Below are 24061 nucleotides of genomic sequence, written 5' to 3'. Positions count from 1 at the left end.
TAAACTTGTGATATCATAGACTCACGTAACAAAATTATGATGAAAAATTATTAGGTTAGACTATCTAAATATATCGTATTTTAGTCAATTAATCATATTATTATATTTTGAATGATTTTGAATATTTTTAAGAAAATTTGAATTTAAATGATAATTTTTAATTTCAAATCGTTCAAATTAGAATGGCATGATGGATTGTGTATAATATATGATGTGGTTTAGTAGCTTTACCTAAATAATTCTCAATGAAGATGGACGAAGCAGCGTACCAGTTTGATTTGATTCAATCTCACGTGGGCCACTAAAGGCCCGGACTGGGCCGTGGTGTTTAGCGTCGCTCTTTTGATTTTGATAGCATGCACTAAACCCTCTGCCGCGGGCGACACGGAGGTGCGAGCTGCGGGAGACTGTATTCGGGAACCATAAACCCTTGCGGGGAAGGGACAGAGACAGTTCATTCCTGGTGGCATGAAGAATGCTGCCAGATCTATTTTCCCACGACGCGCTCCTTAAGCTCCAAATCAAAAACAAAATGGCGATTTTTGACAGTTTGCTTTACTTATCCATTCTTGCAATTTATTTAGTGTCAGTAACATCTGCTGATCCGATCCATGGATGCGGCGGATTCGTCGAGGTGATTTTCTTTATTTTCCGCGGCTTCACAATTTGCCTGGTTTGATTGCGGATGCACGAAAGTGAAAGAAGAAATTGACTTTCGTCTCTTAATGAGAATTCTAAATCCTCCGCTTGTTGTTCCTAACTCATTTATCCTGCTTGGTTCTGTTGAGTTATAAAATAGGCATGCTAAGAGCCAATGATTGCTTCCGTTTTCTTCAGTTTTCTCAGCAGCCAAACGGTGGTGTGTTTCCCCATTTTTCGAAACCCGCACCAAAAGCTACCGATCTATATCGGTGCATCTAATCTGTAGTGTGTGCGCGTGCGTGCGAACGCTATGTATATGTATATATGCATGTATGTATCGTGAATTACTGAGCATGATTCTTTTTGTTGTAGGCAAGTTCGGCTTTAGTCAAGTCAAGGAAGCCAACGGATGCTAAATTAGATTATTCTCATATCACGGTATGTTGCCTCTCATTCTGAAGTGAACCTGCATGAATTTTTCCCTTTTATCCATCAAGGCACTTTTTGGTGCGCATTTATAAAATTGATTTTTCAGTTTGAAAGATAAATATCTTTCATTGTGGCAGCTAACAGAAGTAGTATAATAAGTACTCTCAAAATGCTAACAGAATGTTTTTATATATTTATTCATATTCATTATTTGAATAGCAAACAAAATGCCAAGACTAGTTTTCAGCAAACAGTTTGCATAACTTCACCAACAATGGACTTCTCTCTCTCTCTCTCTCTCCGGGCTGGGGATTGCGTGGCACCTCTGTATGCCACCATAATCAAAGGTTATAGATATCACCAAGGGCAAACTTATGGAAGTTTGTTAATTGAAAAACTACATCGTCTAAAATAGGGTGGTTATAGAAAATATTAGTCATATAACATAATTTGTTAGTGAAGGAAGTGGGAAATGTTGAGGAACTTGTAGTGGGATTTGAGTGTAAGGTTTCTTTTCTTCCAATATATTTGAGATTACCTTAGGGCGACATCTTTTAAAAAGCAATTTAGGTGCGTGATTTTATTGAGAGGATGGAAAAGAAGTTGGCATGTGGGAAGTGGTTGTAATTGTTCATAGGGGCTCAAGTTAACTCTTATCAAAAGCTCTCTTTTAAGCATACCAACAATCTTCTTTTTTTTTTTCCATTCCTATTATGCTTTTGTGGTGGCAAGATTGCAAAAAAGAGAGTTTCTTTGGAATGACAGTAGAATGGTGAAACTAAGTTCTATTTAGTGAAGTAGTAGGGCCATAGTGACTAGAAAACGCTAACGCCCTAATGAACCACATATTGGTACGAATGTTTTGAAGCATGGTACATTTTCATTCTGGAATGCAAAATCTATTAATCCAAAGTTTTAATTCAATGTTTTTCACACAACATAGCTTTTTATTAGTTAAAAGTGGGGGAATCATCACATTTTAAGTTTGTTTCTTACATTATTAATATATTCTAAAATAGAAAATCTCTTCTAGATTTAGAAACACCTCAGTGTCCTCTCCAAAAATACAAGTTCCATTACACTTTTTTGATCAATATATCAATTTTATGTATACCCTAATGTTTCAAATTTTCGAGCATGTTCCGTACTGCGACCCCTTTCCCGTTCCACAAAACTAAAATGTTCCATTTTCTAGGTAACATTGAGTAGGACATTTGCAAATCAATTCTTTAAGGGAGTCTAGTGATTTAGTGTAAGGGTTTATTTTTATTTTTATTTTTATCTTAGCTCTTCTCTGGAAGTGGTTATGGAGATCTACCGAATACATCCTATATATTGCATAAAAAGAAACAAAATTTGAAACATTAAAAAATTGCGGATATCATCTTCTTCTCTTCTTAGATTTTAGGAAAAAATTGATGGCGAAAATTTATAGGAAATGGTTCAAATTGAAATAATTTATCCCTTCTAAGTAGTAGCAATGTCATTGCAAATCTCTCATGGTTGCCCCTTCCCAGAAAATTGCCCAAAATCAAAATCCCTAATTTGAAAATTAGAACAAGATCCAAATCTCCCCATTCAACTTTCATTGCAGATCACCCCATATCAGAATTCCTAATTTGAAAATTGAAAAATAACAAAAAGAAACTGCCTGAAGCCAATCATCAGACCTCCATCAATTTAGGTTCTTTTCAGAACATTCAATTTGCCACCAATATCTTCTTCTTCTTTGATTGCACCTAGTTCGTATTCTTGTCAGTGGTGAGAAAGGGAGGAGAGTGAAGAAGAGAAGGACTCGTTGCTTTGGAATTATGGAAATGCTTGGGAAAAATACATCTGGGTGTTCTTCACAGAGGTTGTGAGGATCAGGAAAGGAGAGCGAGGGATTGGGCGACAAGGGGGGGAGGGGATGGGGAGGGCGTTGGAGGGAGAGAGGATGGGAGAGGATTTGGCAGGTGGTTGTCTTATGGAGAGGAGAAAAATGAGATGTGCAAATGGGTCAAGTTAAGAAATAAGATGGTGCTGGCTGAATCAACAAGGGGAGGAATGCTTGTTCAGTCAGAGGGGTCTCAGCACGTATTCAGAGTTCAAAAAAACAATACTGGGTCACTTAATATCAGATCATTAAGAGAATTTATTTATAGGCCATTTAGTGCAAAAAAATGCCTCCTAACTCCAAGTTGTTTCATAGGTAGCTAAAGAAAGGAGGAGAAAATGCCTCGTTAAGGAGTGGGAGCTAGAATCGGGGTATCTGATGAGAAATCATAGGCATAAATTGGGGAGACAATTATGGAGTTGTCAGCCCATGCTGGCGGAGGATTTTGATTGGAGTCCCATTGATGGGCACCTAGCTGCATGAACTTTTTTTGATAGAAAAAGAAGCTTATTGAAAATAAAACAGATACAACAAAGGCGTACAAGAAGTCCTCACTAATTAAAACGCAAAAAAGAAAAATTCACATTAACTTAATAATGCCAACCTGTCTTGGCAGACAGCCTAGAAACAGCAGTCCACATAGTAGTCCAAGGTGCAAGGCGCTCTGAGGCGCAAGAGTACCTGGAGCCTAGGCACAAGGTGACGGTGCAAATCCTTAGGGAAGATATTTGTACAAACTTTCTCAAGCTGCCGTTGCTCCTACAAGAAAGCATCATCCAGAAGCACATGGTCCTCATTCCTTAGAATTAGTTTCGAAGCCCTTCCTTGTTAACTGCAACAAAATGTCCTCCCCTTCAGAAGCAAAATTTGTCCTTTGGTCCCTTTGGTCAACCAACAGGCCTCTCTTGAATTCACACATACTACTCAACTCATCTTTAGAATCAAGAGACAAAGCATCCTCTGATTCAACAAGTGTTAATATGGTTTCCACCCCTTAGATCAGATAACAATGCAAAGGAAACATGATTGACAAAAATGTTTGTTTTGTTAGAGTTAGCAATCTTCCTCCTGTGGAGTGACAAAGGTTGGACATTGTGAGAAACACTCCCATAACTTCCTCTAAAGCCTGTGCTGCACAATCCCTGCTTACCCAAATGAGATCTATGCTTAATCACCCCATCTTCCTCTGCACTAACTCTTTCTATTTCTACTAGTTTAGAAGGGCTCAAAACTCCTCCTTTAGTTATGTTTAGTTCATTTTGTTAGATGGGCTTAAGGCTCCAACTTTGATAAGGTTGAGATTCTTTTCTTGTTGACTCATTTCTAAACATTTTTTTCATCTTGACCCATTTCAAAACATTCTTTCTTGGCCCATTTTGAATAGGCTTATGAGCTAAAGGCCCAATTTTGCTGAGACTTATAGGCTCATCAAAATATTTAAATTTTGAATTAGAATTTATTTACCCAAGGTCACCAGAGACTTGGAGTTTGTTTTGGAGAAATCTTCCCCCAATCCCTAAGATTTTGGTTGCCATGCCTCCTAGAGAGCATCAACCTGTCGCTAAGGCATCTTTGAGGACGTTGGTGAAGGAAAAACCTAATGTTAGCTTCTAGAAGACGCTTACCTTATCACCATGCACTTTGGACCTTCGTATGTTCGTGGAGCCACACTTGACGCATCGCAAACTACGGTCGCCATGTAAGTCCATTAGAGCAGAGAAAAAGGGTCACCACCTTAAAATTGGCTCTCCCTTAGAGACGCACACTACTTGGCTTCTCGCTCCTTTGTTAGCCTTCTCTAAGAACATGAAAATCTGCCCCTCTTGTTTGACAGCAATTTCAGATTGAGGGTGCTGCTAATAGAGCCTCTGACTACATTAAGAACGAGCTCCCGCCCCCTGCCCAAACCCACTTTTAAGCCTCGATTCCACCACACAAAAATGCCCATCATCCTCAAAACCCACAAAAACTCATCCTTCTTCAATAGGACGAATGACATGAGCCTCCCTGCAATTTTCGATATGCGATAAACAAATAGATCTAGATGATTCACGTTGAATACCTTCCATTGAACCTTAATAGTAGAGGGAACACCCATAACACTCCTAAAGTTTTAGCAATATAATCAAGTCCTAGACTAAAAAGGTGAAAAAAAGGTGAAATGGATAAATATGAGCTGAAAAACATGAAAGGATAGAAAGATGAGAGACAATGGAGGAAATCAATGTTGGAGAACCGCAGCATTGAAGCATTGTTCAGGCAGCATCAGAGCAGGTGATGTAGCTTTGCAAATGGGGCTACAAATGAGCCGAGCCAAGCTTTGCCGTGCTCAAGCTTGTTTATTCTAATCAAAGCTCAAACCGTACTTGAATATGCTTGCTCAAATGAACGAGCTCATGAACCCTATTTATTTAGCCAAATTGTGAACAATTTGGTTCTTTTATATCACTCATTGTGAGAGGGAAGAGGCTTTTAGAGTTTTGTTAGACAAAAAGTGCAAAGAGGCTCTTACTAGTATTGCCTTATGATTTCTTTGCCCTCACCAATCCAACCTATTGACATTGGGCACTGGCCCTATCACTAAATTTAAGTTTTTGAAGTTGGGGCTAAACAAGCCTATGCCTAGACAATCCCTTCTTTTAAGCCCACTATAGTCTATTGAACTTAATTCAACCTTATTCAACAAGGCCATAAACAAGCCTAATCCAAGTCTATGAAACGAGATCAATTGAGCCCGTAATTGAGCCACTCATGAGTGAGCTTGTCATGTTGAAGTTTAGCTTGTTTATTTGACAAACTCCAAAAATTGAGCCTATTCATGTTGAGCCGCTCACGAGCTGAGCCCGTTCATGTTGAAGATTAGCTTGTTTATCTATCCATGTCAAACACAACCCTTCTAATTTCTTCCAAATCAAAGCGACCTCTCCAACCATTTGCAGCCTCTTGTCCAATAAGTCTCCGGTCTAGCCCCTCCACCATTAACCTATTTTTGCACTCATTAGTATACAACCCTCTATAAAAGTTAGTGATCTCATTCCCTATCTATTTATGATCTCTCACCACCCTTCTGAAATCTAACTTAAACTCCTTAATTAGACATTTCCTCTTCCTCTGATTAGTTACCTTGTGAAAAATCCTTGAATTATAATCCCTTTCTCATACCCAACCAACCCTTGATTAAGACGCCAACTCCTCTATTCCCTCATCAATAACACCTCCAATTTATTGCTAGGTGAACCCTTATAACTCTATCTTGCTCCCTAATTAGCCACACTATACTACTAATATCATTCAAAATGTTGTTTTCCTTCTCCTTAATATCCCCAAATACTTCTTTACTCCAAACTTTTGGCCTTTTTTTTTTTTTTTTTGACAAATTTCATTTTCCTCAACTTATTCCTCCCACTCTTGAACATAGCAATACTTCCACCAAACTCTAATAATATCTTGAAAGGGAGGATGCGAAAAGTTACATATTCTCGAATCTAAAAGGGACTGGCTCCCATTGAATGAGATTAGAATCCAGATGAACTGGGTAGTGATAAGAAATGGGCCTAAACAACACCTTGTTTGCAAATGTTTGGGTATGAGTCTTCCCACGCATCAGTAAAGAAAATTTATCAACTTGTTGGAGCTTCTCTATCCCCAAATGCCACCCAAGTAAAAACAACCACAACCATTATTTAGAGGAACATCCTTAAGGCCACAATCTTGAAATAAAAGTCAAATTTTCTAATGCAACTTGTCACCTTTGATCCCCTTAAATTTTCCCTAGAGCTCCTAATGAAATTAAAATCTCCCTCGATCACCCAATAAGGGTCACAAAGACCAAGCAAACTAGCTAGCTCTTGGAAAAAAAAAAAACTATTTTGCTGAGAATGTTGTGTAGGGCCATAAACATAGGTAAACCACCATTCGCCGACACCCCTAATCTCAAGACAGACAAAGAAAAGGAACAAAAAATACAATCTTTACAAATGGCTAGCCCAGTATCTCATGCCACTGTTTGACCTCCTGAAGAAGGGAAAGACAGCCACTCTTCGGATCTATAATCCCAGATAATTCTAAAGAGATAGCGTCAATCTCCAAATTTTGATTTTTTGAAAACAAAATATTTGGACTAACTCAATTAGCCAGGTCTTTTACAGTTCCTTCTCTTATCAATCCTCCCTAGATGTCTGATGTTCTAGGATAGAAGCTTCATTTGGTAACCCTATTGTCCCCGCAAACCTAACCCCTTATTCATAATTAACAGAGGAAGCCAAAAGTATTTTGACTTCCCTCAGGTTCTAATTCTTTATGGCACTTCAATAATTCAGGGTTAATATGAGAAGACACGAGTAGATGGATCCCCTTCAGAGATTGCAATGTTCCCCAACTTTGATCCTGAAATGTCATTTCTCATATCTTGTTATTGCACTAGTACTAGGAAGAGAGCTTGAGGATACTGATTTGTTGAAGAGATGAGAAGCTGTTATTGCTGCGGAAAGACTGGTTCCCTTTGAAATCATAGTAACCTATGTACTCTTGAGTTCTCATATGGTCATACCAAGACCAGTTTGATTCTTGACAGATAATGGAGACCCTGAGCTTAAGTTTACATCATTCCCCCACCGTTAATTTTTTATTTTCTGGATAATAAAAGAAAATTTCATTAATAAATAAAGCATTTATGAGAGGGAGAAAGAGACATCTCTCAAGAAAAACTGGGGCAAACCAGAAATAAACAATTTAAAACAATGAAGAGAAAAGAGATCAGTAAGCCAGCATGTTCCTCCAAATTCTTTGTTACTCTTGAAAACTAGCCTGTCTGAAAAATCCATTGCCAACACACCACAGTGAAGCCAAGTACTGAATTTTGTCCCAGACCAGCACCCAATTTAACTTTTTCCCAGAAAAAAATCTGAGCATTACACTCCATCCATATTCCCTATAAAGCTGCAAAAACACTACACTTCTATAATGCTGTCCTATCCTTCCTTTGACCAAAGCCTGTGAAAGAAATGGCAAACAAGTCTTCCACCAAAGGAGGACATTCCCAGCTCTCTCCCATAATACCAAAAGGCTTATTCCAAATCTTCCAAGAAAATTCACAGTGCTAAAGAAAATGAGAAGCTGTCTTGGAGTTTTTGTACAAAGCACGCATACATTGGGAGAGGGAGCCTTTAAAGGTGCCCTAATTTGCAACAAGTATTAGTATTTGTCTTTATTAAGCACAACCAACAAAGTAAAAGCCTTACTTTTTTGGGGAGCCATGGCCTTCCAAATAGTAGGATAGAGCGGAAAAGAAGAGATGGAACGATCAAGAATTCAAAAAAATGAAACTGAAGGGCTGCTAAATCACCAACAAAGAAAGATGGCTCTATCTTGGTTAGAACTCAAACGAAAGAGATGAGGGAAAGCAGTGGAAAGGGAAGCGTTTCCTAGGCTAGGATGTTCCCAAAAAGGGATACGAGAACCCCTGCCCACCTCAAGTTTAGTGTAAGGGATGAAAGAAGAATAAATCAGAGAAATTGACCTCCATGTGTTCCCCAAAAAACATATTAAGTTAGCATGGGTATTCCACCCATTCTCATTCAACCAAATGAACTTCCTATCACTTCATACCAAATGGAGGATTCTTCTGAAGGGAAACACCATTACCATTTAGCTAAAATAGCAGTGTTTTTAGGCATCAGCTTACCAAGACTCCCCTTTTTAAACCTACAAACCTCATCCCAGCTCACTAAGTGGTCCCTATGACTCCCCCAACCAAACCACAAAAAGTCTTTCATAATCCTCTGGAGCTTGCTAGCAAACCCCACCCGAATCTTAAAAACAGATAGAAAGTATAAAGGAATGCTAGAAAGACAAGCCTGAATGAGGGTTATTCTACCCCTAAGAGGAAAAAAGGGCTCTCTTTCACGAATCCATCCATCTAATCCTTTTGTCACCCTTTCCACTATCGGGTTCCAAAAATTTAGGACTCTAGGATTACCCCCAAAGCCGCCTCTAAAAACTACCGCTTTCTGCTTCAACCCTTTTTTCTTCTCCCCTCATTTTTTCGATTAGCAATTCTTTGGCCTTGAATTGGAAAGAAGGATATGACTCTTCCCCATCTTCAGAAAAATCGGAAAATGCTTCGTCTTGACTCCCTGATTTTCACAACTTCCTTTCTTTTCTTCATGTTGTAAAAGCCCTCCTTAACCATCTTCTTATTTGCTCGTTATTAGACTTCCAACAATCTATGTGAAGCTTGAGTCAGAGTTCTTCATCGTTCAGACACTGCTAATACCTCCCCATTTCCTCTTCCAGAATCCTTGTTCATTTCAGCTCCATTCTTCTTGCAACCTCTTTTGCCCCTACTTTGTCTTCGTCGTTTTGTAACTCTTCCACCCGCACTAAAGACTCCTTTCTTGCCATTTCTTTTGGCCTAAAGGAACCTTCTCTTGAAGAAGGAGCTCTTGTGCATTACAACAACAACAACAATAGACCATAGTTGTTAGAATCTTATGATTCACGATTCAATTCATACAATTCGTATAAATTCTGCACCATTCAAATCTTACTAGCGAATGTAAAATTAACTGAATTGCTGCTGAATCTATCGATCCACCTCGTGACTATATCGAATCGATTTGAATCTATCGATTTGCCTGATTTTAGACCTATCACATCTTGACAAACCCAACTAGTTTTAAAACCCCCAAAACAACATTCCTTTCTTTTTTATCGCTTTTATTTTTACACGATTACCTTCTATTTCTTGTCTATGTCAATTTTATGCTTAAAAAAGGAGAAAATAGAACTTTAGCTCTTATCTTGCCTTAACAAAACCATTCTTCGCTCTTGGAGTATAGTGCTCTGCCATTGAGAAGGAGCGAAACACTCACCAGCTAAGGTGGTATCCATGTTTCCTTGTGCTGTGAAGATTCAAAAGTTGAAGTCTTTTAGTAGTTTGTTCAATTATTATCATTTTTTTTGGTTAATTTTTTTTAAAAATTTGAGAAATAATATGCATGAAATATTATTTTTTTAATTGTTGATAAACACCAAAAGTTCATTTATTATTATTTTTTTCTTGATTCCTTCTTTTAAGAGCAGAAAGTTCATTATTTTTGTAATATTTTCTCAATCATTCTCTTACCTTTCATTTGTTTAGGGAAAGCATACGCATGAAATATGATTAATTTATTATCATAATTTAAATGTATTTTATTATTTTGCTACTTGTTTGTAGATCAATATATGCATGCCATTTAGCCCCCGGGCATATGGTCGGGTGGTAAGGGCAAGCCTTAGAACATGCTGGTAACCCCAGTGGTCCGGGTTCGATTCCCGTTGCTCGCGCTGCACATCCGCGGTTTACCTCTTGCATGTTGGCTGTGGGCACGGCTGGCGTAGGCAACAAATTAGTTTGGGCAAAAAAAAAAAGAAGCCTGGGATACTGTTGTTAATCCTAAAAAAATATATGCTTGTCATTTAGAATTGATTTTGGAAAATTTATCAAATCTTATGATTCAATTCGATTCTCGATTCTCATAAGTGAAATTTCGATTCATGATTTGAATCTCGATTTGATAACTATGCAACAGATCAAGCCTTAAGTCCCAATAGGTCGGGTTGGCTACATGAATCTTGGTCAATTTACACAATTGTGAGCAACTTTTTTTGTTAGATTCAGGGCTTTTACGTCCTTATTCACTTTCTCATTCCAAGTTATTTTAGGTCTACCACTATCCCTCCTATTGTCCCTTATAGTAACTAACTCACCCCTGCTTATTGGTGCACTATTTGGCTGACGTTGTAGATGTCCAAACCGTTTGAGTCGCCCTTGCCTTATCTTATCTTCTTGAGGAACTATGCCTAACTTACCGTGAGTATGTTCATTCCTTAATTTATCTTTTAACGTTTTACCACTCATCCACCTTAGCATTCTCATTTCGGGAACTTATACTTTTTTGGTGTTTTGTTTCTTAGTTGCCCAACATTCTGCCCATTAAGCTGATCTTATTTGTTGTTGTAGTGGGACTTTTGGAGGGTATGGGAGTAAGAAGGTTTGACCAGCCATTGTTCTTTGTCTAATGTGGAGCATATGTATTGAGTGCTAATTGTATTTTCAATGATGCAGAGAAATCTTGTGGAAGGACGAAGAGGAATTTTTTGCACACTTTTTTCTGTGGGATGTCTATTTTCCCTCTTTTTGTTTTTTAGGTGCTAGAAAAGAAAAAAAATTATTGAAGGCCATCAACGGGGTGCCACCTGATTAAAACAAAGAGGGTAAATCATCTGCACTGCAGGGTGTAGGAAAAAATGAATCACAAGAGTCAACCGAAATAAACCACCATGCCCTCTGGCCGTAGTAGCAATCCACTGGTCTTTAACAATATGCATGGGTGTGACTAGTCCTTCAAAAGCTCTCTTATTTCTTTCCCTCCACAAGAACCAAAAGATGTGAACCATAAATGCCAATTTACCCTCTTTTTTCCTCAGTTTTTTTTTTTTGTGTGGATTTTTTTAGATGTTTTGAATTACTGATCTTTGTTTTGTTTCTTTATTTCCTTCATCTTTCTTGTGTGCAAAGGTTTTGGCCCCATTTTATTTTGTTTATTTTTTAAAATATATTTTATTGCTTATGTAAAGAAGATGATATAAAGTCAGCTTATCCTGAAAAAGAAAAACAGAAGTTAGATTGTTCTGATATTATTAAATTGTGTTGCCTACTTTTAGATGACGTTTCTTGCTTACAAATCTTGCATCAGATACATCCAATTGTGCTCCTATTATTTTTAATCAAATCCAGTGAAGATTTGTCATGCATTCTTTAAGAGTAGAAATTTTTGGACATAATTGGCTTGGATTTCATGGCCATGGATATATATATATATATATATATATATATATATATATATATATATTCTCATATTGAAATTTATTCATAGTTGTTTTCTGAGTGAGAATTACGAAGTACTGTGACTATGTAAGTTAGGTTGATGGTAAATATTTCACCTAACTTGATTTAATTATCCAGTGTTAAAATTCTATATATAGGGGATGAAAAGGAATGGAATCAAATGTGAAATTGCTTACACATGTTAATTTTTCAACATGGCTGTGTGCTGAAAATTGATTATACACCTTCAGAAACATTCTTATTGAGGACTTATTGCACATTGTGTCCTAGCATCTAATTTGTTGATTTCAAACTGTCGAACCTATTTGGGAATTTGAAGTTCTTTTGTTTAGAATTGCCGTAAATTATTTTTAAGTAAAAATTTAAAAAAATTACATTGTGATGCTCACTAGGAGCCCTTCCGAACTAACGCAACTGTCTTCTTGTTGTTCCCTCCTTCTTGGAGCTGGGAAAGTGATTGAGATGTCACATATGGCCTACCTTTCTTCATCCTTGTCTAGTAGTCATATTAGATAATTCATCTTTCAAGATTTCTGTGGTGACTGCATGAATTTGGAAGATTGAGCTTAAGAGTAGTCCAAAATGATGTGCAATGTCCAACGTTTTTGTATTTATTCTTGATATTTGTAGATTTTGTACTGAACATGAATGACAAAGGAGGTCAAATTGTTGTGCTGCCAGTGTTGGCATGTGGATTTTTGCAGTACTTCGTGTTAATTGCTGCATAAACTAAAGTTGCTCGTTGGCTCCAAATTTTACTCTATTAAGCATGCTGCTAAACCTCAAATTAAAAAAGCTTACGTTTTCAAATTGTAGGTTGAGCTTCGCACTGTTGATGGTTTGGTAAAAGATAGAACTCAGTGTGCTCCAAATGGTTACTACTTTATTCCCGTATATGACAAGGTATTTTTTAAAGCTGCAGTTGATGCATTCCATGCTTGGGTTCATTTGGTTGAAAATATTGGTATAGTTGTATGTATATTGCTTATAATGATTACCATGCAGCATAATGTTTGGAAAGCTGGCTTAGATTAATTAATTATGTCCTGTGCCTTGGGGCTGTTTAGTGATTTATGCCAGTGGGCCTAGATCCTGAATTTCAAAGCCAATTTGCATAAAAAAGTAGATGTTTTGCATTCCTAAAATGTAAGCATTTCTCTTTGGTACATGTGTAGCATGTACAGACAAAATGGCCGTCAAGATTTTAAATTTTGGTTCCGACTAAAGTTTCAAGGCTTATTTCGATACTGATTTTGATTTCAATTTCTACTTTGACAAATTATGGAAATTAATAGTAATATTGAATATTTTAGTGAACTTTCTGAAATGGTAAAAGGAAAATGCAATATTTAGAAAAATAAAATGCATCAGCGAAAATTAGATCGTATATAAAGTGCAATAGATATAAAAGCATAACAATAGTAAACATCTTATAAGTATATAAATGAAATTAATAAATTTGTTGAACATTAGTTCTTATGCAAGTACAACTAATTTAGACATACAGGTCAAGTAAAATGTTAACATACAACGTTGAATGAAATGTTGACATACAAGGTCGAATAAAATATTGTTGTCAGTATCTTCAATTTTACAGTTGCATTAAATTTCAAAATGTTAAGCCGTCACTTTTCTATCCTTCTTGTAGGAATATCTATTTTTCAAAAAATGGAAGATTTCAAGATGAAATTTGGATTTACATTTCGAGGGTGATTATAAAGTTTAAATTTCAAAAAAAGTTTCAATAATGTCATGGAAATAGAAGGTTATTTGGAATTAAGATCAGGAACTTGAAACCAATTTGCATTAATACTAGACATTTCTTCCTGCTAAAGTCTCGTGTAAAATGTTGTTCTGTTTTATGTCTCTGTATAATACCTAGAATATGTATATACTATATACACCTAATACACACTAGCATATGAGATTTTTGTTTAAGCAGCTATCCCCATAATGGAGATGGAATTGGACCACTCATAACCTGGGTTGGGCTGGGTTTTTGAATCTACTATTAATATTATCCAGTGGCAATGGGCTGAATCAGTCTGTTGATTAAGGATAGTTGGATGGGATCCTTTGGTTATGCAGTCAGGTTGTTGGTTTGAATGTCCCTTTTTTTTTTGGTATTAATCAAGCCATCTTTCTTTTTCTTTTTGGGCATGGAGTTGAGGGGGTGTGCTTTATTATTTAATGATTCCATGTGTAAATTGCCCTGAATGGTAGGCTTTACCTGCCTTTATGTTTATTTCAGTTTTTGACTTTTATGTCTGAATTAGATTGTAAAAGATGAATATAATATTATTATGCCAGGGGGACATTTTTCATAAAATATTCTGCATTTTTAATTTGACGACTCTTCTTATTCTTTCTGTTAAATGATTGTCATAATTGGGTTCCTTTTGAAGGTTTATTTTGGGGTCCTGTAATTTTCTTGTCTCATCCCCCTTTCCCACCTTCCTTGGAAAATAAAAAGATAGATGGTTTTTGGAGTTAGAAGCTTATCATGCAAATCTTGTTTCTTGTTTGACATGGAAGGATGAAATCTATCTGCATCATGGTATGTTATTTCAGTGTTCCATGCCATTTGTGATGCAGTGACATCTAACATGAATCACTCATTCCATCATAATAAATCTTTTTTCGAAAGGCACATATCTGCACGGTGGACGAACATTATGGACTAGTTGAATCTGGAGAGAAGACAGCCGTTTGGAGATGGTGTATGATAAAATGTGCTTTCTTTTCTTAATTCAGTTGTTTTGTTACTTATTATTATGTGTCACAATATTACTGTGAACTGTATCAGTTCTGTCACTTCCATCTAATATTAATCACTCATTCCTCTCTTGTTTTTTATCTTTGAGTGTTGCTGATGAGAAATGGCCATGGGTTGGGTTTAGGTAGTTCTTTTGTGGGTTGGAAACTTTAGATTGACAGCCTGACCCCAGCCACTTTATAACCTAATAGGGGTAGCATAAAGCTGAACTCAGTTCCCTTGCATCGAGCCAACGTCAACTGGTTTGAATTTAATTTTTTAAAACTTTAAATTTTTAATCTTTCAAAAGCAATAATTGATCAGTCATGGATTCTTAGGTTGCATAGGGGTTAGTGGGTCTACGGGCCAATCCAGTGTCGACTTATTAATAGTTGGGTCAAAATAAAATTTAGGGTCCACATTCTCCATCCTATTTTGTGCCATTGCAGGCTAGACTGCATTGCTGCTAACTTGTTAAAATATATTTTTCAGTTTTAATTTACAATATTCTTTCTGTGAGATTGGAGGAATTTTTTGCTTTGATATTTCAATGTTTTGTGTGTGTGTGCGTGCGCGTGTGTTTAGTTCCTTTTTCTGGATTTTTCCATCATTTTGATGAGAGATGTCTTATTCTCCTCTTTGTAAATTCTTCTCTATTTAATGAAATCTCTTCTTCTGCTATATAAAAAAAATTCTTTCTACAGGGCTCTTTTCTAGTTGAAATCAAGGGACCAGAAGGATGGTCATGGAATCCCGATAAGGTTCTTTTCTAGCTGCATTATTATCTATCTTCTTTTTAGTGACGATGTTTCCTTTATTTCTTTCTTTTGTGCATGGTTTGCACATGAGTGTATTCTGTAGAACTGTAAATGCTCTTAATATCATGACTGACTCTAAGAAAATATTCTGTAGGTTCCTGTTGTTGTTGACCAAACCGGTTGCAATGCTAATGAAGATATTAACTTTCAATTCACAGGGTTTGTCTAAATTCATTTGCACAATTTTTTCTGTTTTGTAAACTTTGAGTGCTGCTTAAGTTAATTCTTGTTCTGATTTCTTTTGAGCGTTTGAGCATTCAAATTTCTTCACTGTGCTTGTTCCGTATTTTGTAATGATTTGGTGCCAACAACTTGCATGTTTCTAGATTTACTTTATCTGGTAGAATAGTGGGAGCTGTTGGTGGAGAAAGCTGTTCAATTAAAAATGGAGGTCCATCTAATGTCAATGTTGAACTTTTATCTTCCAATGGAGATCTCATTTCATCGGCTTTAACATCATCAGGGGGACTCTATTCATTTAATAATGTTATTCCAGGTTTGTAGTTCCACTTGATTTCCTGTCAGGTCAATGTATTTCTGTACATTACACACAAACTTCTTTATGTGAAAAACTTATTAGCATTGGCAATTTTGTTTTTTGTCCCACTTTTTATTTATTTATTTTTAAATTTTTTTTCTGTGGAGATGTCAATACACTTAAATAGGTTGTATAAACATCTCAAAAGATGAAATTCTCACATGAAACATGAATTGTCTTTTGAATGTATTGAATATGTCATGCTTACGTCATGGGAATGTTTCTGCAGTGTCATGAATAGATGATATAATCTGAAGATCTTTTTTATTTTATTTTTCTGGATGTTTAGCTATCGAAGTATTTTCCAGTCATCATCATCATTGTTATCGTTGTTGTTATCGTCTTCATCATTTTGATTTGTTTCTTTGGACGTGAATAATGGATTATTTGGGTGCAGGAAAGTATCAATTGCGTGCTTTCCATCTTGATTTGAAGGTTGAAGTCAGAGGCTCAAGAGAGGTTGGAATATTTTTCTCTCTATCTTTCAAAACATTGGGACACAGACTGACCTGTGTTTATTGTGTCTTTTATGGTGCATGTATTTTTGTTGCTTATAGTCAGAATGCACTGATTGCAGGTGGATCTGGGCTTTGGGAATGGGGTAGTTGATGACATTTTCTTTGTTCCTGGGTATGATATACAAGGGTTTGTTGTTGCTCAGGTAAACTTTCTTTAGTGACAATTATTGTAGTTACATGGTATGCTTGTGCCACATAATATGTTTTTCTTTCCAATAATAAAAATCTGGTTTGAAAACTGTACATGGGGATAGAAAGGAGAAATAGGCAATCCCCTGCAGCTCAAGTATTGGGTGGCAGGTTGATGAAAGGGTGTAAAGATTTACAGGAAAACTTTGAAGTCTTTAGTGAAAGTGATGGTTAGGCTTAACTTTTCAAATTATAATATTGAGATGAGGCTATTTATTATATATGTGTCATATGAGTATCAGTGTGTGTGTGTATATTATTGAGCGTTAGACCATCCTTCAATGTGTCCATGTGAGGCTTTGAGGCTCTGATCATTGGGAGAAGAGAGTTTTTCTGGCTGTTGAGCCTATTAGCATGGTGACATGTGCTCTGATTAGAAGAGAGCAGGCAAAGACATGGGTCATACATGACATATGGTGGACACTTGAGCTTGCTTAGGAAGCATTAAGTGGATTGGCATCCCTTAATCTCTTAACAGATCCCATTTTGTGCCCACCAAACCAAATTCTGTGTCATACCAGCATTCAAGATTGCTCAAAGATCCTAAAATGTGACAATGATCAATCTTGGTGTGCATGCAGGTCTGATTTCTTGCAACGTTGCATAAATTCTTAAAATTTCAGTGTTTTAAAAAATTGATTAGTAATGATAATAATAAAGATTGCCTGCAATTATAAAGATTTGGAGGTAATTTAATGATGAAAAATGCATGTGAGTACCAATGCAATAATCATCAACTTGGGATGGCTAGTAAGTGGTTAGTTATCTATTATGAGCAACTAAAATCGAGATTAAGTTTATAATTTCAGAAAAGGTTGTCTGCATTTTGCTCTCATCATGGTTAGTCCTTTGACAGCCCCAATGGAGTGCTCATGCACCAAGTGACAACAGGTTTGAAAATTTCAGCCCAGAGGAACATATATTATTTCTTTAATTTCTAACCAGGGATATTAGGGCCTTCTTAAATTAGTCTGCTACATCACTATGCAGCTAGCTAAGGAGTATTGGCGTGTGATGTGCAAACAAGCCCCTTTGCAACGGCGGATGCCTTTGTGAGCATGTTGGTGGAGATTCCCTGCTGCATGCTCACTTTTTTTTTTTTGATATCCTTGGAAACCTGGGGTGGCTGGGGCCCTTCAGGCCTTTACCTCCTTATCAAACCCCAAGAGGGAATGACTGCACCCGCAGAAGCCAGCCCCTAGGCAAGTCAAGGAGACCCAGAGGGGAATCAAACTCAGGACCTTTCAGCCTTTGTCTGTCCTTACCATCGAGCTTACCTTTGTGGGCTTGCTGCATGCCCACTTGGTGATTGGTCTCTTATGCAGAAGAGAAGTTTGGGGGGGGGGGGGGGGGGGATAGGGAGCTCCCACGTGCAAGGGAGATCCTCCTAGACCCCAGTCTTGTACATGCCCCCCCCAAAAACATTGTATGTATGCTTGTTTATTTGACTTTTTTATTTTCATAAATTTTGAGATGCTTTAATGATGAAGTGAATTAAAGATTATGAAAAGATGAAATAAAGTGATGACTAATGATTTTTAAGATAATGATGCAATGATAGTGGGCTACTAGTGGGAGAAATAATCAAAGTCAAATATCTTTTTGCACAGCTTTGGGAGAACTTTTCATGCAATACTTTTTTGACCTACTTGACCCATGCTTCTATTGTTAGTCCTTCTCACTTACATTTATTTATTTGAAAAACTAGAGCTCCCTAAAAAAAGGAAGGGTTTGTTTGGTATTGTTTCTGTTTTCTGTTTTTGTTTTTGCAGTGTAGAAACAAATAATGAAAGTGCGTTTATTTGCATTGCTAGTTTTCTGTTTTTGTTGTTGGTTTTTAGTTCGCAAAAAAAATTGATAAATAGATTTTATGGTTTTTAGTTGTTTTGGCAATTTGTTGCTAGAATATTTTAATATCTAGAATTAATTTTTTTTTTTGGATTAAATCATTCACTTAATACATGTTTTTTACTTAAAATAAAAATAAAATGGTCATATGAATTTAAAATATAATTAAACTAAAAATGTGCATAAAATTTCAAAAAAATTTAAAAAGAATAAGACATCTAGAAAATATTTTTATTATTTTTCAGTTGTCATGTACAATAAGATTTTTCTTGTAAACTAAATTTTGAAATTTAATAATTAAACAAAATAATTATAATAATATTATTTTTATCATAATATTTTTAATTTGTTTGTAATTTTATTATTTTAATCATGTTTTTTATTTGTTATTTGATTTAAGGAAAAAATGATCATTTTTTAAAATCATGTTTTTAATTTATTTTAGTTTTAGAAATATTACCCAAACAGGTTGCTAGTCTTTGTTTTTAGTTTTTAATTTTTGTTCTGGTTCTTGTTTTCATAATTTTTGATAGCAACACTAAACGGTCCCTAAGCTTTCACTTTGACTGCAGTCTTGAATAAAATCAATGCCAATTATTTGCTTCGAAGGAGAAAGCCAAAGATGACATTGTCTTTAGATGTGTGTGCTTTGTGTTAGGAGTTGGATGGGGGTGTATTTAAACAGTGCAGAACTCTACTTGATAGGGGAAAATTGAAACTCGATTTGAACTTGACCAAGCCTATATTATTTGAACTTGAATAGGACTTGATGGATATTTCTAAACTTGAGTACAACCTGACTCAGCTTTATTCACTCAAGCTTAAATCGAGCTTGAGCTCAAGCAATATTTATGATACAAAACATTCCTTAAAGTATTACCTATTAGGCTGCTACTTTTTTCTCAAACTTAAACTCAATAATAAATTACTAAAATACTATTTAAGCATAATAAAATTGTCAAACATAATAATAAAGTCTACATTAGTGAGATAATTTTATCAATTTGTTATTCCTCAAAACATTACTTGTTATGCAACCATTTTTTTTCCCTCAAACTTAAAACTCAATATAAACTAGAAAAATAATATTTAAGCATAAAAAATTGTCAAATATAACAATAAAAATTACCATGATAAGAAAAGCACGTCAATTTGCCAAGTGCCAATGAGGCAACAAGACAATAAAAGTTTAGTTACATTATTCTAATACCCAACATACAAATATATTGGTACAATGTAAATAGAAAAATGCTATGAACTATTCTTCTTTAGTTCTTGATCTTCACCGTTCTTTCTTGCTGTCCAACCTACTTTTTCCTTTTCACTATAACAGTTACCTGAAATTATATAAAACAAATATATAAAATATTGGTTTGATCAAATGCTTTAGGAAGGAAGTGATGGAAGTGGCATAGGCTACAACGATCGATGTCCGAAAGTGGGAGCATCAAAAGTGGTGTTTTGAGACCACAATGACCAACATCCAAAAAGTGGACAGTGATGTAAGTCACATGAGGTCCAGACGACTAACATCCTAGAGGTGTGAAGAAAGTGGAAGTGGTGTGGGGACCTCAATGGTTGACATCCCAAATTGGTGATGTGATTCCAAACATCTGAAGGATGGAAATAAGGGGGCAAGTGAAAGTAGTTGGAAGGCAATAATGCCTTGCATCCTTGAATGGAATGAATATGGGAGTGATGGAAGCAAAAACCGTAATAGTCAATGTCCTATAGGTGGGGGATGACAAAAGGGGTGTTGAGACCACATCGACCAACATCCCAAAGTTGGGGATTGGAAAAAACTTGAGAGTGACAAAAGGGACATAGATATCACATTGATCAACATTCCAAAGGTGGGAATTGGAAAGACCACAATGGCTGACATCCTTATGATGAAATGAATGTTGGAGGAGTGATAGAGGTGGTGACCATAATGGATAATGTCTCATAAGTGCAGGAAAAGCAAGAATGACGAGACTAGCGTGGTGGTCACAATCGGATACAATTTTAAGGGTAATTGTTGGGAGGGCACCTTTTACCCCAAGCTTGTGGAGATGGGCCCTCTACTCAGCATTATGGAGGTAGTTTTTTGAACTAAAGATAAGGAACTAAGTGTTTGGTTTAGCCTTGGAAGACAAGTTTTTTGAACTAAAGATGAGGAACTAAGTGTTTGGTTTGGCCTTGGTAGACATTGTTTGGATTTGGAAGTGTTAGAGCTTTGTGTTGAATGAGTACAATCAAAAAGGCTTCTTGCCCCTTGCAAAGGTGATGCACTCTCAACCAAGCACTAGGGAGCTTGGGTGTTTTGGGTTTCAATGGATGTGGATTCTTAGCTTTTGAGTCAAGTAGAAGGAGCCAGGATCTCGACTTGGTTTCGGGTTGGGAGATTCTGCACTTCGATTGAAGAGATAGGCTCATGATCTGACCTTGGGTGTCCCTTTATTAGTGGTAGTTGATCAGCCACCAAATTATAAGTCCTATATATGTTTGCTATTGTTGCATTATAGAAGGTACAGAAAAGGTATAGGTACAAGTTATGAGAGAATGCTTCCCAACATTTTGATTTAATGGATTCAAAGTGAGACATGGATGCATAGTGCTGCTAAGCATGGGCTTTAAGATTTTCAAGCTACTATGTAGACATTCTTTTATGTTGACATTTTCTTATGGAAGATGATTTACAATGCATTATAATTGATAGAATGCCTAACATTTTGTCACTTCCGTCCTCTACTCGTTGATCACTAAGGTTGAGAATTGTGGGGGAAGGGAAGGGAGTTTTTGGTGGGAGGGGGGGGGGGGGGGTGAGGGTGGCGTGGAGGGGAAGAATCCTTCTTATCATTGCTATGCTTGAACATTTTTACTTGGCCCTTCCTTGTCCAAAGTGATGGGCGATGTTTCTCTATTTTGGATATAACTAGCTTACCTCCTAGCCCCTAAGATTGAATTTTTGGTTCTCTTAGCACTTCCTATGAAGGCGATAGAAGAGTATAATGGGAGTTTCTCAAAGTGAATACTATATCTAATCAACATCCCTTGGAAACAAACTTCACCAACTCTTCTTCATTTGTATATTCTTGACTATTCAAGGTGTGTTCTCTTAAGTGTTCTATGTAATCCATGTGGTCGTCCTTGGACACTTGGTACTCCTTAATACATCCACAAAGTCGTTTTGTTGGGGTAATAAAAACTTCTTGCAAAGGAGATTGACACACTTGCCCCATGACACGATTGATTTGGGAGTAAGATTGATATCCCAAGTATTTTTCTTTCTTAAGGAGAGATTCAGTTAACTCTTTGAGCTTAAGTCATTATTATTATTATTATTATTATTATTATTATTATTATTATTATTATTATTATTATTATTATTATTTTTTGATAGCAAAAGAAGGTATATTAGATAGAAAGAATAGAAGGTACAACATGCGGGGACAAGGAGTCCACCAAACAAAAAAAGAAGAAAAAAAGAAAATAAAGAAAACTAGAACCCCAAAAAAGAGCTAAACGAACTTAACTGAGAAACCCCCTTTTCAAACCCTTCTATTGAACTTTTCAAATTTGCTAATTTCCTTTGACCCTTCATCTTTCAATGTTTTTGCCACCATCCAAACACACTACATTTCCTCCAATATCGCTCAGCTTTATATCCATTTTATCCATAAGAATTTGAGCTTCTATCTCCTCCTTCGAACTCTCCTCCTTTGTTGCGGGCAAAGTTCCAGCCCTACACTGAAACTGATTCGTCAACCCATCATGATCAAAATAATAGAAAACCCTCCAGACCTTCCAACGGGGGTGGGTGAACATAAGCTAAATCCCCCAACTCATCGCAGGAGTCAGAAATGTACCCATATTGTTCCTGAATCTCATCCAACAACAACCCTCCAGCTTGGCCTTCACCTCCTTACCTTTTCTTTTCTCATTAGAACCTCCGACATTGTTCTCAACTTGAGGGACTTCCACAATACTGAACTTACCCGTAGTGTCTCTCCTTAATACCTTTATAATCGACTCAACATAATTTTCTTTCTTATCTTTGAATATCTTCTTCATTTCAGCACCCCAACAAGCTGCCTCTCATCGAGCATAAACATTTTTACGTTCAAATTTATTACTATAAGGATGACAATCATCAAATTTCTCCCCCAACCCTGCTTCTTTTTTAGTCTTTTCCGTATCACCTTCGAGTACATCTGTGGGCCTAAATGCAGTTTTATCATCACATTCCTGAAATGAATCTAGTCTTTTAACATCCTGAACTTCCTCTGACTCTTGGACAATACCATTCACATCCATAGCAATTGAAGGCTGAATAATTAGAGGCTGATATACATTTTCATTAGCAGAAGATAACTCATTCTCCTTTTCTAGTACTTGTCTTTTAGGAAGTCATAGGCTAGAGCACTCATTTGAGCCTGTCCATTATCTAGGCCCAACAATATAGAACTTGGGCTCTTAAATTTTGAATTATGGTTTGTTTATTACCAAGACCCTCTTGTAGGAAGCGCATGATAGGAGGGCCTTTTCTTCTTAGGATCCAAACTACAACCCATATCATCCTTTCTTGAACAATGGGCCTTTTCAATTAATTGGCCCAGTTTAGTTAAAAATGAGATACCACCCTTTTCAATTACCTAGGCTAGGTCCAAAATGAGAAGCATGAAATCCCCTAAATCTCTTCACTGCCTCCTCCTCCCCAAACACAACCCTAGTCGCCTCTCTGGTCATCTCAGCTCCATTGGAAACCCTAACTGCCTCTGATTATCTTTGCTCCATCTAAAACCGTATCTTCCTTCTTGCACCTGTTGATCGAAGACGGCTGATCTTCGATGGCCCTTGTTTTATTTAGATGCAACTCGTCTCCACACCGAGGACATAGCTTTTGCTTCCCAACCTTCAGATCATGCTGCATGGAATGGACATGGCTGCTGCAACCCTCACCCATATGATTTTTGCCTTTTGACACCACCTGACTCCATGATCTGTGTTGTGAAGAGTATCAACTCTTAATCTCCCAGATTCCTCACGAAAATCCTTTGCTAACTCATAGAAGACACTCGTGAAGTTTCGCAAGCCATTGCCTTTTTCACCTGTAGGAATAAAGACTAAAAGGATCTTCCCTTTCCATCCTAACCCCATCTCCAAATACTATTTCTACCTTCATCCATTTAATTGACATCCAAATCTACGCAATAACCAACCATCAAATTGAAACCCCCTAAGCAATCAATTGAACATAAGTATGTCATCAACAAACCAAGACACGGCCTCCCTGGGAAATCTAACCCACTTGCTACGAGAAGTATGGCTCTCGACCACGAGCAAAGACCCGATCTCACTAACCCTATCTAATCGCAGATCAAAGTATTTTCCTTTGATATGAGGCGATCGCTTCAGCATCGGCTACTACAAGTACTCCTATGGCATTGAACACATGAAAATGGGAAAGGAAAAGTTTTCACGAGAGAGAGAGAGATAGCTAGAGAGAGAGAGAGAGAGAGAGAGAGCGAGAGAGGTGAAAAGAGAAAAGAGAGAAGAGAGAGCTAGAGAGC

The 24061-nt window shown here is 36.7% G+C and overlaps 1 protein-coding gene across 2 annotated transcripts in view; it reads left to right on the top strand.

Moving 5' to 3' along the window:
- The first annotated feature begins 242 nt into the window (after positions 1 to 242).
- LOC131156786 (uncharacterized) overlaps positions 243 to 24061 on the top strand; it is an 80564-nt gene continuing 56745 nt past the window's right edge. Inside the window, exons 1-8 of one of the 2 annotated variants that reach the window (XM_058110739.1) lie at positions 243 to 634; positions 1015 to 1080; positions 12657 to 12743; positions 15300 to 15356; positions 15508 to 15572; positions 15740 to 15909; positions 16349 to 16410; positions 16529 to 16612. In XM_058110739.1, coding sequence (XP_057966722.1) covers positions 476 to 634; positions 1015 to 1080; positions 12657 to 12743; positions 15300 to 15356; positions 15508 to 15572; positions 15740 to 15909; positions 16349 to 16410; positions 16529 to 16612 — 750 coding nt within the window. In that variant the 5' untranslated portion in view covers positions 243 to 475. Of the gene's footprint in view, positions 635 to 685; positions 860 to 1014; positions 1081 to 12656; positions 12744 to 15299; positions 15357 to 15507; positions 15573 to 15739; positions 15910 to 16348; positions 16411 to 16528; positions 16613 to 24061 lie in introns of those variants that run through there. The other variant, XM_058110740.1, reaches the window with a different exon arrangement.

Source organism: Malania oleifera, chromosome 5 (assembly GCF_029873635.1).
Source record: "Malania oleifera isolate guangnan ecotype guangnan chromosome 5, ASM2987363v1, whole genome shotgun sequence".
NCBI classification, from domain to species: Eukaryota; Viridiplantae; Streptophyta; class Magnoliopsida; order Santalales; family Ximeniaceae; genus Malania; species Malania oleifera.
Note: the sequence above shows the minus strand (reverse complement) of the source record. Positions and strands in the feature narration are given on the sequence as shown.